At 44.1% G+C, this 12,179-nt stretch overlaps 1 protein-coding gene across 1 annotated transcript in view; it reads right to left on the bottom strand.

Moving 5' to 3' along the window:
• Positions 1–1,706: 1,706 nt before the first annotated feature.
• The window catches only part of camk1da (calcium/calmodulin-dependent protein kinase 1Da), a 64,899-nt gene continuing 54,426 nt past the window's right edge, over positions 1,707–12,179 (bottom strand). Inside the window, exons 7-11 of the mRNA XM_076296733.1 lie at positions 10,726–10,838; positions 10,301–10,379; positions 8,707–8,794; positions 8,061–8,454; positions 1,707–6,302 (exon numbers count right to left, since the gene is read on the bottom strand). Of these exons, the coding sequence (XP_076152848.1) occupies positions 6,181–6,302; positions 8,061–8,454; positions 8,707–8,794; positions 10,301–10,379; positions 10,726–10,838 (796 nt within the window). The 3' untranslated portion in view covers positions 1,707–6,180. The remainder of the gene's footprint in view (positions 6,303–8,060; positions 8,455–8,706; positions 8,795–10,300; positions 10,380–10,725; positions 10,839–12,179) is intronic.

Here is a 12,179-nt window from a genome sequence, read left to right as displayed (position 1 = left end):
ACAACAAGCTTCCTGTGAGTGTGTGTGTGTGTCATGGGGATCTTACTCTCTGTGGGTCCTCTCTTTTCCATCTTATTTATCTTTACACGCACATATATACACACACACACACACACACACTTGTCTCCTGTGTTGGAGGCCTGCAATTTGTCTGACAGAGATACACTAAGCCTCTTGTCTCAAACATGGCCTGAGCCCTCCATTATTTCCTGTTTGTATCCAACTTCAGAGCATCCCAGACAGTCCATTCACCCCAGTCGTATTACTCACCAATGTCTCCCCATAAGATGAGGCAGGTGTCTTGGAGCCCTCTGGCACATATATAGATATCACCATCACTCAGCTCCAAAGTGTAACTATCACACAAAGTCTGCCTCTCTCAGCAGGGTCTATGTGTGTGTGTGTGTGTGTGCGCGCAAAAGGAATAGGAAGAGTTAGTGTGTGTAACTAGGTGTGAAAGAGGAAATAAGTGAGAGATTGTGAATGGAAAATGTGTATGTGTGATGGTGCATGTGTGTGAAACTGAGTGTTTTTTCCTGGCACACAGGTGACAAAAAATGTGTGAGTGGGAGATTAAGACCCAATATTAAGACCTGTGTGTGTGTGTGTGTGTGTGTGCATGCGTGCGTGTGTGAGTTCACAAGGCGATGAGTGCATATTGGTAAGGGAATGTGTGTGTGTGTGTGTGTGTGTATGTGGTGGGAAAGTGGAGGGCACAGTTAAACCAAATTCACTCTTAATCTCTAGCCCATGGAGACCAAACACCAGCCCGTCCAAATAAAGCCCAGAGGCTCGTTCCCACTAACGACCACACATCCCTCCAGAACAGTTCCAACTCTGAGATGGAAAAACAGCTACTCTGCCTTTCCACACCATTACCTCATAAAGACTCTCTCTCTCTCTCTTTCACACACACTCTCTATCTCTCTCTCTCAGTTCACAGCTACAGGGCCCTGCAAACCCTAGCCAGGGTAGCCTACACAGATCTTTCAGACCAGGGAAACCTCTCCTGGTTGAAGGGACCAGTGAGAGCCGGTCCATTTTATGCTTGTAAACTCTGCCTAGAGAGAAAAAAATAAACAAAACATATACAGAGAAATACATGCATGAATGAAATGAAGTGGCATTTGCCCTGAAGTGTTTCTCATTTTCCTTTTTGAGAGAAATTTGAAAAAAAGGTTCCCTCCCTCCCCAACCTCCTTTCTCCCCCCCCCCCCTGCAGGCAGATTAAATGTGCTAAATATTCAGAGGCTGGACAGAGCAATCTATTTCCTGGCTCTCGTGGCGGTGTTACGGGCCGTGATGGAGAGCTGAGTGTGCGGGTCAGAGGAGGTAAATTGCATTCATCCATTCAGACTTTCATTCAGGCGCAGATGCTGCCAAGTGCTGAGAGGCGGTTGGGGATCATCTGCACAATGGTGGCATAATATTGACAGGTATTAGAGTGCTCACAGGGGGCCACAGGGAATACTGTATATCCAATGTGTGTGTGTTTATTTGTGACTGTGTGTGTGTGTGTGACAGATATTAGGCTGCTCGCGAAGGCACCGGTGTCCAGATGGGAATGGATCTAATGTATGTGTGTGTTTATGACTACAAATGTGTATTTATTTTAAGCCTGATAAATACACGCCACTGTGATGGCTATTTGTTCCTACAGTATTACCAAGCACGGAGACATTCCAATGAGACACACATGGACTTGCTTAATGGTCATTCAGGATTTATTTGAGGGTAAAACAAAAACAATCGTTCATTCCTCCCTTGGTGTTCAGCATGATAGAAACTCTTGATATGTGCGCATGATTGTCAAAGGCATCGGATATACAAGCCCCATTATAACACAAGTTCCACATCACAGTAAGGTTAGTAGTATTGATATGTTGCTCCCACATACCGAAATATGGATTGTTGTCATCGTCACATGCAAAGAGTACAGTGTATATTTCACATTTCACTGGGTGTGTGTTTTTAATTCGTCTTTTTTTAGAAAAAAAAACGTTTTCTGTCTCAGATAGGGTTGGCATGGAGGTTCCAGTGAAAGTGATGTATGGTGGGCTGACATGGTATTTATCACAAGGCCCTATATGCTTCATAACATAGAGATATACAGTTACGTGGTGAGGGAATATCAAGTTATGCAAACGTGTGGGATTGGAAGTTTTCTTTTTTCTATACAAAGCGATTTCTGACATGCTTGTATTTCATTACAAAAAAAGATACATTTTTGGACGTTCATGGTTTCTCATTAATGAGATTTTTGAAGTCAGTTGTTTTCGTTTTTGGCAAGCTCTTGCCATGACAAAGTCAGTTCCAGTAAAGGTTGCTTAACGCACGTTGCCATGGGTGACACTGACCTGTCAATCACAGCTTTCAGTGGATGTTTTTTTTCTCTTTTTTTTTAAAGGAGGCAAACTCAGCACCTGAGCTTGGAGGAGACACAAGGAAACTTCCTCAGCGGAAAAACACTCCGTGACACACTGTCCCAAAGCCTAGTGTCGCACTGCAGTGTATGTAAGAAAAAAAACATGACTTCATTCCACTTCTACTGAAACATTTAGAGCCAGACCGCCGACCCACTGAAAGGCCTAGTCCTGAGCTAATCCTGGGGTCAAAGCTCAGGTTCAGGTCTGGACTTAACCCAAGTCTGGGAGCAGTGATGGCCATCGAGGCTTCAGAAAAGTAAAAGTCTTAGCGCATATTTGCTCTAACCATTCACTAAACCAGCCGATCATACTGTATGTAGCTCAGTTCTTCAGCCAGGTAGATCAACTAATTAGTGATATCACTTGTGTTTAGTGCACAGGCGAAAGGACACACATGGCAGGATTTCACATTTCTGAAGCCGGGGCTCTGTCTGAAAGTGGTGACCCTGGTTGCATTACAGAGCCAATACTGGATTAAGTGTGTGAGACCCCCTTTTCCAAAAAAGACAGATCGTTAACAGGAGACACGTGCACAGCATTAGACAAGAGGGAGGGATGGACAGCGGGTTTTACAAGCATTGGTTAGCATTTCATTTGACACGAGATTGACATTCCAGTGAAAGAATACAATCGTCCACATTTCCCAAACACACACACACACACACACACGGACACACAATACCCCCCCATACATTCACACACAGGCACACACAGGACATTCTCAAGCTCCTTTTTTATGTAGGACATTAACAATGGTATTCACAATCTATTTACAAACCTTTACATAGACTAGCCACATGCACATCATCAATTTCAAAACATATACAGACACCGTGATTCCCCCCCCACCCAAACACAGACAGTTTTTAAACAGGGAAACAAACAACACAAGAAAGAAGAAAGAAAACTGGGTTTTACACAGCATAGACAAAGTGTAAACTCTACTTCCATCCGAAGAACTGGACAGCAGCATAAATAATGGCAGATCAGTGGACGTACATAATGTGGGAGCACTATGTGGTCTATAGGCCACTACCAGTCACTTCCCATTTAAACACCTCACAACAGATCAAAGAGGGGCACATGTCAGCCTCTACGCTCCTTTATCACACAGGATGTCAGAGACTATTGTGTAAATCAAACCTTATTAGTGGTAATCAAATGCAATCTGTTATTTGTGATAATCACATGTGGTGTGGAAATCATTATTATGTGACACTTAAATTATTATTATGTGCCGCAGTTGTAGGAGCCAAATAGCCGAATCCAAAAGGACGAAGCATACTGTAGAGGTTCTGCAGGATCTGGACGGCAAGCCCTGGCTCAGGACCAGAGAGGGTAGAGTGGGCTTCACAGAGCAGGTTTACAATCTCTGTGTCCCTGTTCCTCAGCAGAGGAAACTGAGATCCTGACTAGGTTTGAGGTTTTGATTCCCATCACGTAAGCTTTCTAGAATGTTTTTATTTCTGTTCCCATGGGCACCAGCACGTCAGACAGGTAGGAGTGTGGAAGTTCAGTCGGTGTTCAGTCTTATGCATCTCTGATTATTAACTGTGGAATTGGGAAATCATAGGAAACGCATCACATGTTTTGCCTCCTTGACAAATACGAGGTACACACACAACACACTCTGATATCAACACCAATGCCACAAAAATTACATTCATTTCTTTCTGTGCATCCCAAGAATTCTGTTGCAGGCATACATATTTATCATATATTTCATCTCATCATATACGGGTGCATCCATCCATCATCCGGCCATAACAAATAGGATACCACCAATATTTCGTCTCCTGTCACATTTCCATAAGAATGTCCTGCCTGTTCTGATAAAGAATACACAGAAACTGATTCCATCATTGCCAGTGCTGTCCACTTCTTGAGAACCCACATACAGACATACACACACACACACACACCACGCACATGTACTGATACATATAGTAAACTCTCAAGCAAGTCAGAGGGGTCACTGTGGAGAAGTGTGTCGCGGCGTCCATGCAGTAGTCCCTGAGAACTCGTTAAACTGGACACGGATGACTGATGCCATGGCTTTTTTTTTCTGGGGTGTCAGGGGGTGGATGTTGGGTGGGGTGGAGGGGGGGGTGGGGGTTAACTGGTTGGTGTGTGGGGAGTGGGGAAGTGAGGGGTTAACAGTTCTACCATCTTTCAAGTAAAAAAAAAAGAAAAAAAAGAATCAATTTTATGGACCAAAAATGCCATTCTGTTGCAGAACAGGCCAAGAGAGTTCAAACCTGATGAATCACCCTGCAAAAAGCTCCACAGCTGTGTAGTAGTGCTGTGCTGCCTGCCCTGTCCTAGAGAAGAGTGCTTTTTACAAAAACAAAAGAGTCTCACAAAGTAAGAAAATCAGTAAAACATATTGCATGTTTCCATTAACGACAAAATTATACAATGTTCCGACACCTCCCCACTCTGAAGAACGGGAACTTTTTAAGAACTTCCATCTCTCTACTATACAGTATACTGTAGAGAACTTAACTTCACTTGGACTAGTGCGACTGGTAGCTGCACACACACACACACACACACACACACAAACACACCCGCAGCTCAGGATGTCTGAGAATCACTTCTACATCTCCTGTGCAAATAGGGAGCAAATAAGCCCAGAGTCAGGGTACAGCACTCAACAGTCGTTTGGTACTCGTAAAGCACTTTAGCGACATGTATGCACAAAACGTGGATGCAGTTGGAACGACAAAAAGTACAGATAGAAGATGAGAAAATGAGGAGAAGTGCAGACGAAAAAACAAATAAAAAATTGGAAAAATGAAGAGCGGGGAAAAAAAAGGACAGGAAAAAAACTAGCGGAGTGAGAGGAAAGGTAGAGCTGGGGATGAAAACTGACGAGAAGAGAAGTTTACGCTTATGTTAAGTTGATGTCATAATAACACTGGCTCTTGAACACTCTCTCTCTCACATACACACACTCGCACATCCACTTATACAACCAGGCAGCCTGCACCCATAAACACACACACGCACACTCACACACACACAGCTCGATGGACCTGCAAATCCAGCAGCAATATCAATTGCCCCCTGCTGTTTGTCAATAGAATATTTGCAAACAACATGTGTGAGAATCTTTGTTTGTGTTGCCTGTGTGTGATCATGTATGAGTCTGTGTGTGTGTGTGTCTGTGTGTGTGTGTGTGTGTGTGTGTGTGTGTGTGTGTGTGTGTGTGTGTGTGGCTCGATGGTGTTTTATGCCCCCAACGTCGTCTTCCAGGCAGCGCTGACACCGCTGACTTAAAGGCACCTGGATCCTAAACCTAACCCCAACCCTAACCTTAACCCATGCCTAACCCTAGTGCCTTCTAGGCAGTGCTGCCTTGAAGACAACATTGGGGGCATAAAACACCAAGAAACGTGTGTGTGTGTGTGTGTGTGTGTGTGTGTGTGTGTGTGTGTGTGAGAGAGAGAGAGCTTTGCCCTCTTCTGGCATGCAGGTCCAGGTGGATATGTGTGTGTGAGAGTGTGTGAATGTGTGTGTGTGTGTGTGTGTGTGTGTGTGTGTGTGTGTGTGTGTGAATGTGTGTGTGTGTGTGTGTGAATGTGTGTGTGTGTGTGTGTGTGTGTGTGTGTGTGTGTGTGCAATAGGCTATGGCAATCAGACAGTCCTCTGCCTCTCCGCGGCAGGGCGGGGAGTGGGTTGGGCAGCGACGAAGGTGTGTGTGCGTTCACAGCGCGGTTGCCTCCCAGCTCTCTCCCCGCAGGACCTGGCGTCACTTGGGCCCCGTGATCACCGTGGCGACAGTGGAAGGACGTGGTCGGCAGGACTCCACCCCCACAGCCGAGGAGGAAGCAGCCAAGGCCAGGCTGCAGGGGGTAGAGGAAGGGGCGGGACCTACAAGAGACAAAGCCGCCAATCATTCCAATTCTGAATGAAATTCCAAAATAAATAAAATTCTGAATTCCAATTCTGAATTACACCAATTCTGAAAATAAATGACATCACACAGCACTGAAGGCACAGTACAACTACAGAAATACCATAACTGCTTAAGAGACATGGACAAATAATATACAAATAAACTACAGAACATACAAATTAACAACAGCAACTAAAGATGCACAGATTCCTGTCACAAACACCACTGACAAAGAGACTACTGCAGAGATACTGTGTGTTGACATAACACAAAGGTGAAGAATTAGCCAGAGTTCACCTGGAGACAACCACGTAGCCACAACCAACACAACTCCAATGTGAACAGGGACAAAAGTACTATATACTATGTTTATGTGTATGTTTACTTTGCTAACACTATTATCCAAAGTGACTTTACATTAGTATTAAAGTAAATGATTTAAAGAAAAGTGAAATACATTTAAAATCACAATACTACTATCCTATTACACACTATGACTATCCTTAATACACACTAGTACTATCCTTGAGTAAGTCCTATAGTAAATCCAGCATACCTCCCTTAGTATCAACCAAAAACAAATCTGTTCAGCTGATACTGCATTGGCCAAGACCTTCCTTTTTCGTACTCTTCTCGATCTTTGGTTTGTTTTCAGAAACATGATAGCAAAAATCTGTAGCACACAATCACATCTCTAAATTGTTGACCTTTGAAAGTATTTGGCTCATTCCAGTGTTCATTGATTCTGTAACTGCCCAATATCAGGCCTTGTTAGTCTTAAAAAAAAAAAAGTGAATGACTGTTCATGTGTCCTTCTACTCAAAACTCAAAAATCAGCTCAGTTCCAACACTTGCAACGATAAATTACATTAAATGGATATCTCACTGTAAAAGAATCCATAAGCATATATCTTTTCCATTTAACACATGCTGACAATGTTACAGTAATATTCAAAGCTACATCACAAGCTACAAAGCTATAATGTTTCAAGATACCTTTCATCAATATGGTTGTTTTCTACCTGTCTGTATTGTCACTTTGTCTTATTTCAAGTTTGTGGCATTTCTGATCCATTGATTTCGCTGAAATGTATTTCATTCATGCTTACGCTTTTACTATGTCAATGTATATGTAATTGGTTGTGTGAAACTCAATAAAAATAATTGAATATATATACCTTTCATCAATATGATAGCATCATAAGTTAATCCTTTCCTAGTCTTGGACGCTAATAGAGCAGGTACTCACACGATGCGAGTAATAGACTCCCCCTGGACAGGACACTAATCCATCACAGGTTAGCATCATACTGAGTACATAATACAGAGTCACAACTGCCAACTGATACTTCACAAGATACAGTACTAGGCAGAGAGAAATGGTTAAGGTCTCTTTTCATGATTTCGCAAGGTGACATTGTGATTGTGACAGGTGCTATGCAAACTAAAAGTAGTATTCTTTACCCTGTCGGCAGCAACAGTAACAACACTAAATATACGTAAAAATAAATACTGTACACATCACACTTCCCTCACCCTTATTTTTATATATTTATATTTACTTTGAGATATTTTCATATATTTATATTTCAACATATCCATCTTAATTCATGTTTAAATCTGAATATTTCCCCAGCAATGAAAATCACTTGAGACTCTTAACGCTTAAGACTGTCAAATAAGAGAAAATCAGACAAAACATGTGACTCCTGAGAGATCGGAGGCCAACTTACAGTCCTTGCAGGGCACAGAGGTGGCGTCCGGGACGGGACTCTTGAGATGTACGGCGTTCTGGCTCTGCCCGTGGGCATGGCTCAGCGGCATCTGGTTTGGTGTCATCTGGACGGGCGTCTGCGCCAGTGGCGTCTGCATCTGCGTCTGCGGCTGCGTCTGGTTTGGTGTGGCCTGCAGCGGCTGCAGCGTCTGCTGCGTCTGCGTCTGGTTTGGTGTATGGCTCTGGCTCTGGCTCTGGCTCTGGCTGTGCGCTTGGCTTTGGCTTCGGGTCGGGTTGGTGGCGGCGCCGCCCGGGTGCGGGCCGTCTATGCTGCTGCCCATGCTGCTGCTCATGCTGCTGCCCAGCTGCAGCTTACGCATGTGCCGCACTACTGCCGTGGCATTGAATGCTTGCTGTGGCACAGAGGAGGAAGACAATAGAGTGAGTGAATTAGAGGGCTGTGTCGAGGTCATGCAATATACTGGGTGTGTTGTATATGTATCTATACAGTAAAGTATACGTACACATTATATAGACATGTAGTGAATTTTCAATGTTCTGAATTCTCAATGACTGACACTACCAAAGGACAAATATGAATGCATACACACACACATGCACGCACGCACACACATGCACACACACACACGCACACACACACTTACTCTCCATTTGCTTTTGGCGAAGTTCTTGCGCATTTGTCTGCTCACGGACTCGTGGATGTTTTTGCACAGAGCTGTGTCGCCAGAGATCCTGCAACACATACACAACGGCTCTCATTTATCAATCAAACCAGCACAGGCCTGAGCGCTGGGAAAATCTTATGTGTGATTCATGAGACTTTCGAATCACACCAATTCCAGCGTAAGAATGAACGTATGTGGATAAATGTGATAAATGTGGTGGCTGAAAGCAAGCATAATTTAAATGTCATACCTCTAAATATTCTCAGTGTGGAGGTCTAACCCCTGTAGTGTACAACATGGTCCATAAAACACCCATGAAGGGGACATTTTCTTACCTCAACATAGCAACTCTGATGTCGCAAGTTGGGAAAATATTGGGCTTTATGTGTAAAGACGTTGTTTTGCAGACAGAACACATCATGTGCTACTAAAGTCATTAATGTAACAATAGCCGCATTGACGTTTTTTTTGTCAATCAGATTGAAATGAATCTGATTAAAGATTTCAACCAAACTGTTTACATGAACACTAAATAAACCGATTGGTGTTTAATCTGCGTTTACATGAAACACGCATTTAATAATTTAGAAACTCCTAGATGTATTGTCGGTTGCCGCCATGGAAACTAATGTTGTTTACGTCACTGTGCATCATTAGCACATAGGGAACACCTGCGCAGAAAGAGGAATGTACTCCAACTATCGGAGTACCTGTTTACATGGGTGGATTTTTCGATCGATCGGATTATCAGAACGGAGTGCACCACCTCTCTCGATCCGATTGGAAATTTAGTCGGATCGGGCTAAATCCGATCGGTTGAGGTATTTTTATTCCGATTGAGCCGTTACTCCATTTGTAATCAGATTAAGAGTGTCAATGTAAAGGGGCTATTGAGGTCCTGCTTAAACCCTCTCTTCACCACCTTTCCTCCACCTGAACCACTCTCTACTCCACCCCTCCCTCCCTCCCCTCCACCGCCCAGAGAGGTCTCCCTCGTTAGGCTGGCGTGCTCTCTAAATGTGAGTCAGGGGAGGATATGCTGATTGGCGCTTAGTGCCAGAGAATGGCCGATGGCTCGTTAGCCACTAATTGGCCCGCATTCATTCAGGAGATTTCCCCCTCTCGCCACTGGTGGCCCGGCTCCACAGAGCCAGAGGGGAGCTCGCTAACAAGACAACGGGATTCAGGCACACTCATGCACTCACACGGGAGGCCTCGTCGGGCGAAAAGAGCCCACAACGTTTACGTCATGCCAAAGATGGAGGAGCTATCCAAAAAGTCATGCAGAGCACAGACAAAAAAACTTTTTTTTGTATAGTTCATCCAGTCAAGAAACAAATTATGACACTGTCAGTTGTTCTGGGAAGTGCAGTCACACGGTTGTCATGACAGCGTTGCACAACAGCTTTCAGAGCAAGCCGAGAGTAAGACAGATTCAATAACAAGACAGAAAATGGAACCCCTGCTAACAGCACAGGTGAGAGATGTCACATGAAGCCTTTCGTCAGGGTTGACACTGGCTCAATAGGTCAAAGGTCAAAGGGTTGTGTTCCATCCTAGAGGTCACACTCACCAGGGATGCCGAAGCGCTTGGTCACATGTGTATCTTTTGGCCGGGTCCTTCTCCATCAAACAGCTAATGAAGTCTTTAGCTGTAGACAGAAACACAGACAGCCAAGAGAGAGATATGTTTATGTTTAAAGCTTCTGCAAATTATATCCAGACAGAAATACACATGTGCATGTGAACAACACACACACACACACACACACACACACACACACACACACACACATATATACAAGGTCTGTATTTAGTCACAACTTGTTTCCATCACACCAGGGCATGTTTATCAAATACCAGTGTGACTGGTCAGCACTCTTTCCTGTAAGGCTGAAGTCTGGTTCTGCACTGCTTACTGGAAACGGTTGGGATTATCTCTCTCTCTCACACACACACACAGACACACACACACAGACACACACACACACAGATTACCAGAGTCAGATATGTCATCCCAGTAAGGTGCATCAAACTCGTAGTCAGCTTTGAGAATCTGTTCAAAGAGTTTGGAGTCATTCTCATCGTAGAAAGGGGGGTACCCACACAGCCTGCAAAGATAAATAAAAAAACAACGTAGAAGATATTGGTCACAATATTTATGTTTCAGTCGTGGAATCACTCCCATGCTGAGACAGAACTGTGGTGGTGATGTTTTCCATGCATATATAATACTACCACATATAACATCAATTACATCAATATATCCTATGCCCTAATGGAAATGTCTGATGCATTTCACACACACACACACACACACACACACACACACACACACACACACACACACACACACACACACACAAACACACACAAACACACACACACTTTATCATGCTCCCAAAAAGCAACTGTCTGAGACCTTAAGGACAAAAACACTTTTGTGGGACCCTGTGGGTCCCAGAGGCCACGCTTACTCAGACCTGGGGCCCCAGCTGGACAGAAAATGGCTAAACAATCTGGTACTATAAGTTCCTCAAAAGCCTCCATCCTCGAACGTGCCAAATCTCCACTCCCTCGTTGCTCCAGTCTGACCTAATTGTATTTTCACTCGTATGTGCATCTGTCGGACTCATCTTTCTAGAATGCATTTGCAGGCGACTTTGTTTCCCCCACTCTCTTTTTTAAATTATCTCAGTCATTAAAATGCCTTTCCCCCTCGGTAAACTGACAAATAGGGATGGGGGGGGGGAAGGTAATTTTCTGCCTAATTTAGATAACTTGAGCACGTGGATTGGGAGTAGGAGGAAGAAGAGGTGTGTGTGTGTGTGTGTGTGGGGGGTATATTTTGCCCAACCCCCACCCCCAGCCTTTCTTCACGATCCGTTAGAGACCAAAGGACGTCAGTCGGCTAGGAGCATTAGCATGGTTTCTGTTCGCCTGGGTGCCAATGCAATCTTCTACACCTGGTGGGATGCTAACCAGGCATGAGATTTTTTTGACGCTACTGGAAAGCTCCAGAGCTTTTCTGCTGTAATGAAGCCGAATGAAGCTTCGCTCTTCTTTTTACTCTCTCTCTCTCTCTCTCTCTCTCTCTCTCTTTCTCTCTCTCTCTCTATCTCTATCTTGGCAAAGTTTGTCAAAGTAGGCCAGCCAGGGCATAACAGGACCCATGCTAACCAGCTAACATGCTAATGCAAGTGATGAACCACAACATGCTTTTCTGAAGTGAGGTAAATGGAATTGAAATGCTCTTCATGTTTTTGTTTGAAACGACAGACACACACAGAGACACATACACAAACTCATACACATAACCAGTGATGTGCGTAAAATCATATTAGATAATTCTTTACATTAACGACTGCAGTTATGACTAGTGTGTTGTTGGGCCTATTGTGGCATCTTCACAGCCAGAGGGCAGACTGGTGTGGCAACAGTGCCCCCCCCCC

Source organism: Alosa pseudoharengus, unplaced genomic scaffold, assembly GCF_046254945.1.
Source record: "Alosa pseudoharengus isolate Yale_2024_CS ecotype anadromous, Long Island Sound unplaced genomic scaffold, YU_APseudo_1.1 YU_APseudo_1.1_scf_20, whole genome shotgun sequence".
In the NCBI taxonomy this organism is placed as follows: Eukaryota; Metazoa; Chordata; class Actinopteri; order Clupeiformes; family Clupeidae; genus Alosa; species Alosa pseudoharengus.
The sequence above is the reverse complement of the archived record's forward strand: the minus strand, read 5'-3'. Positions and strand labels throughout refer to the sequence as shown.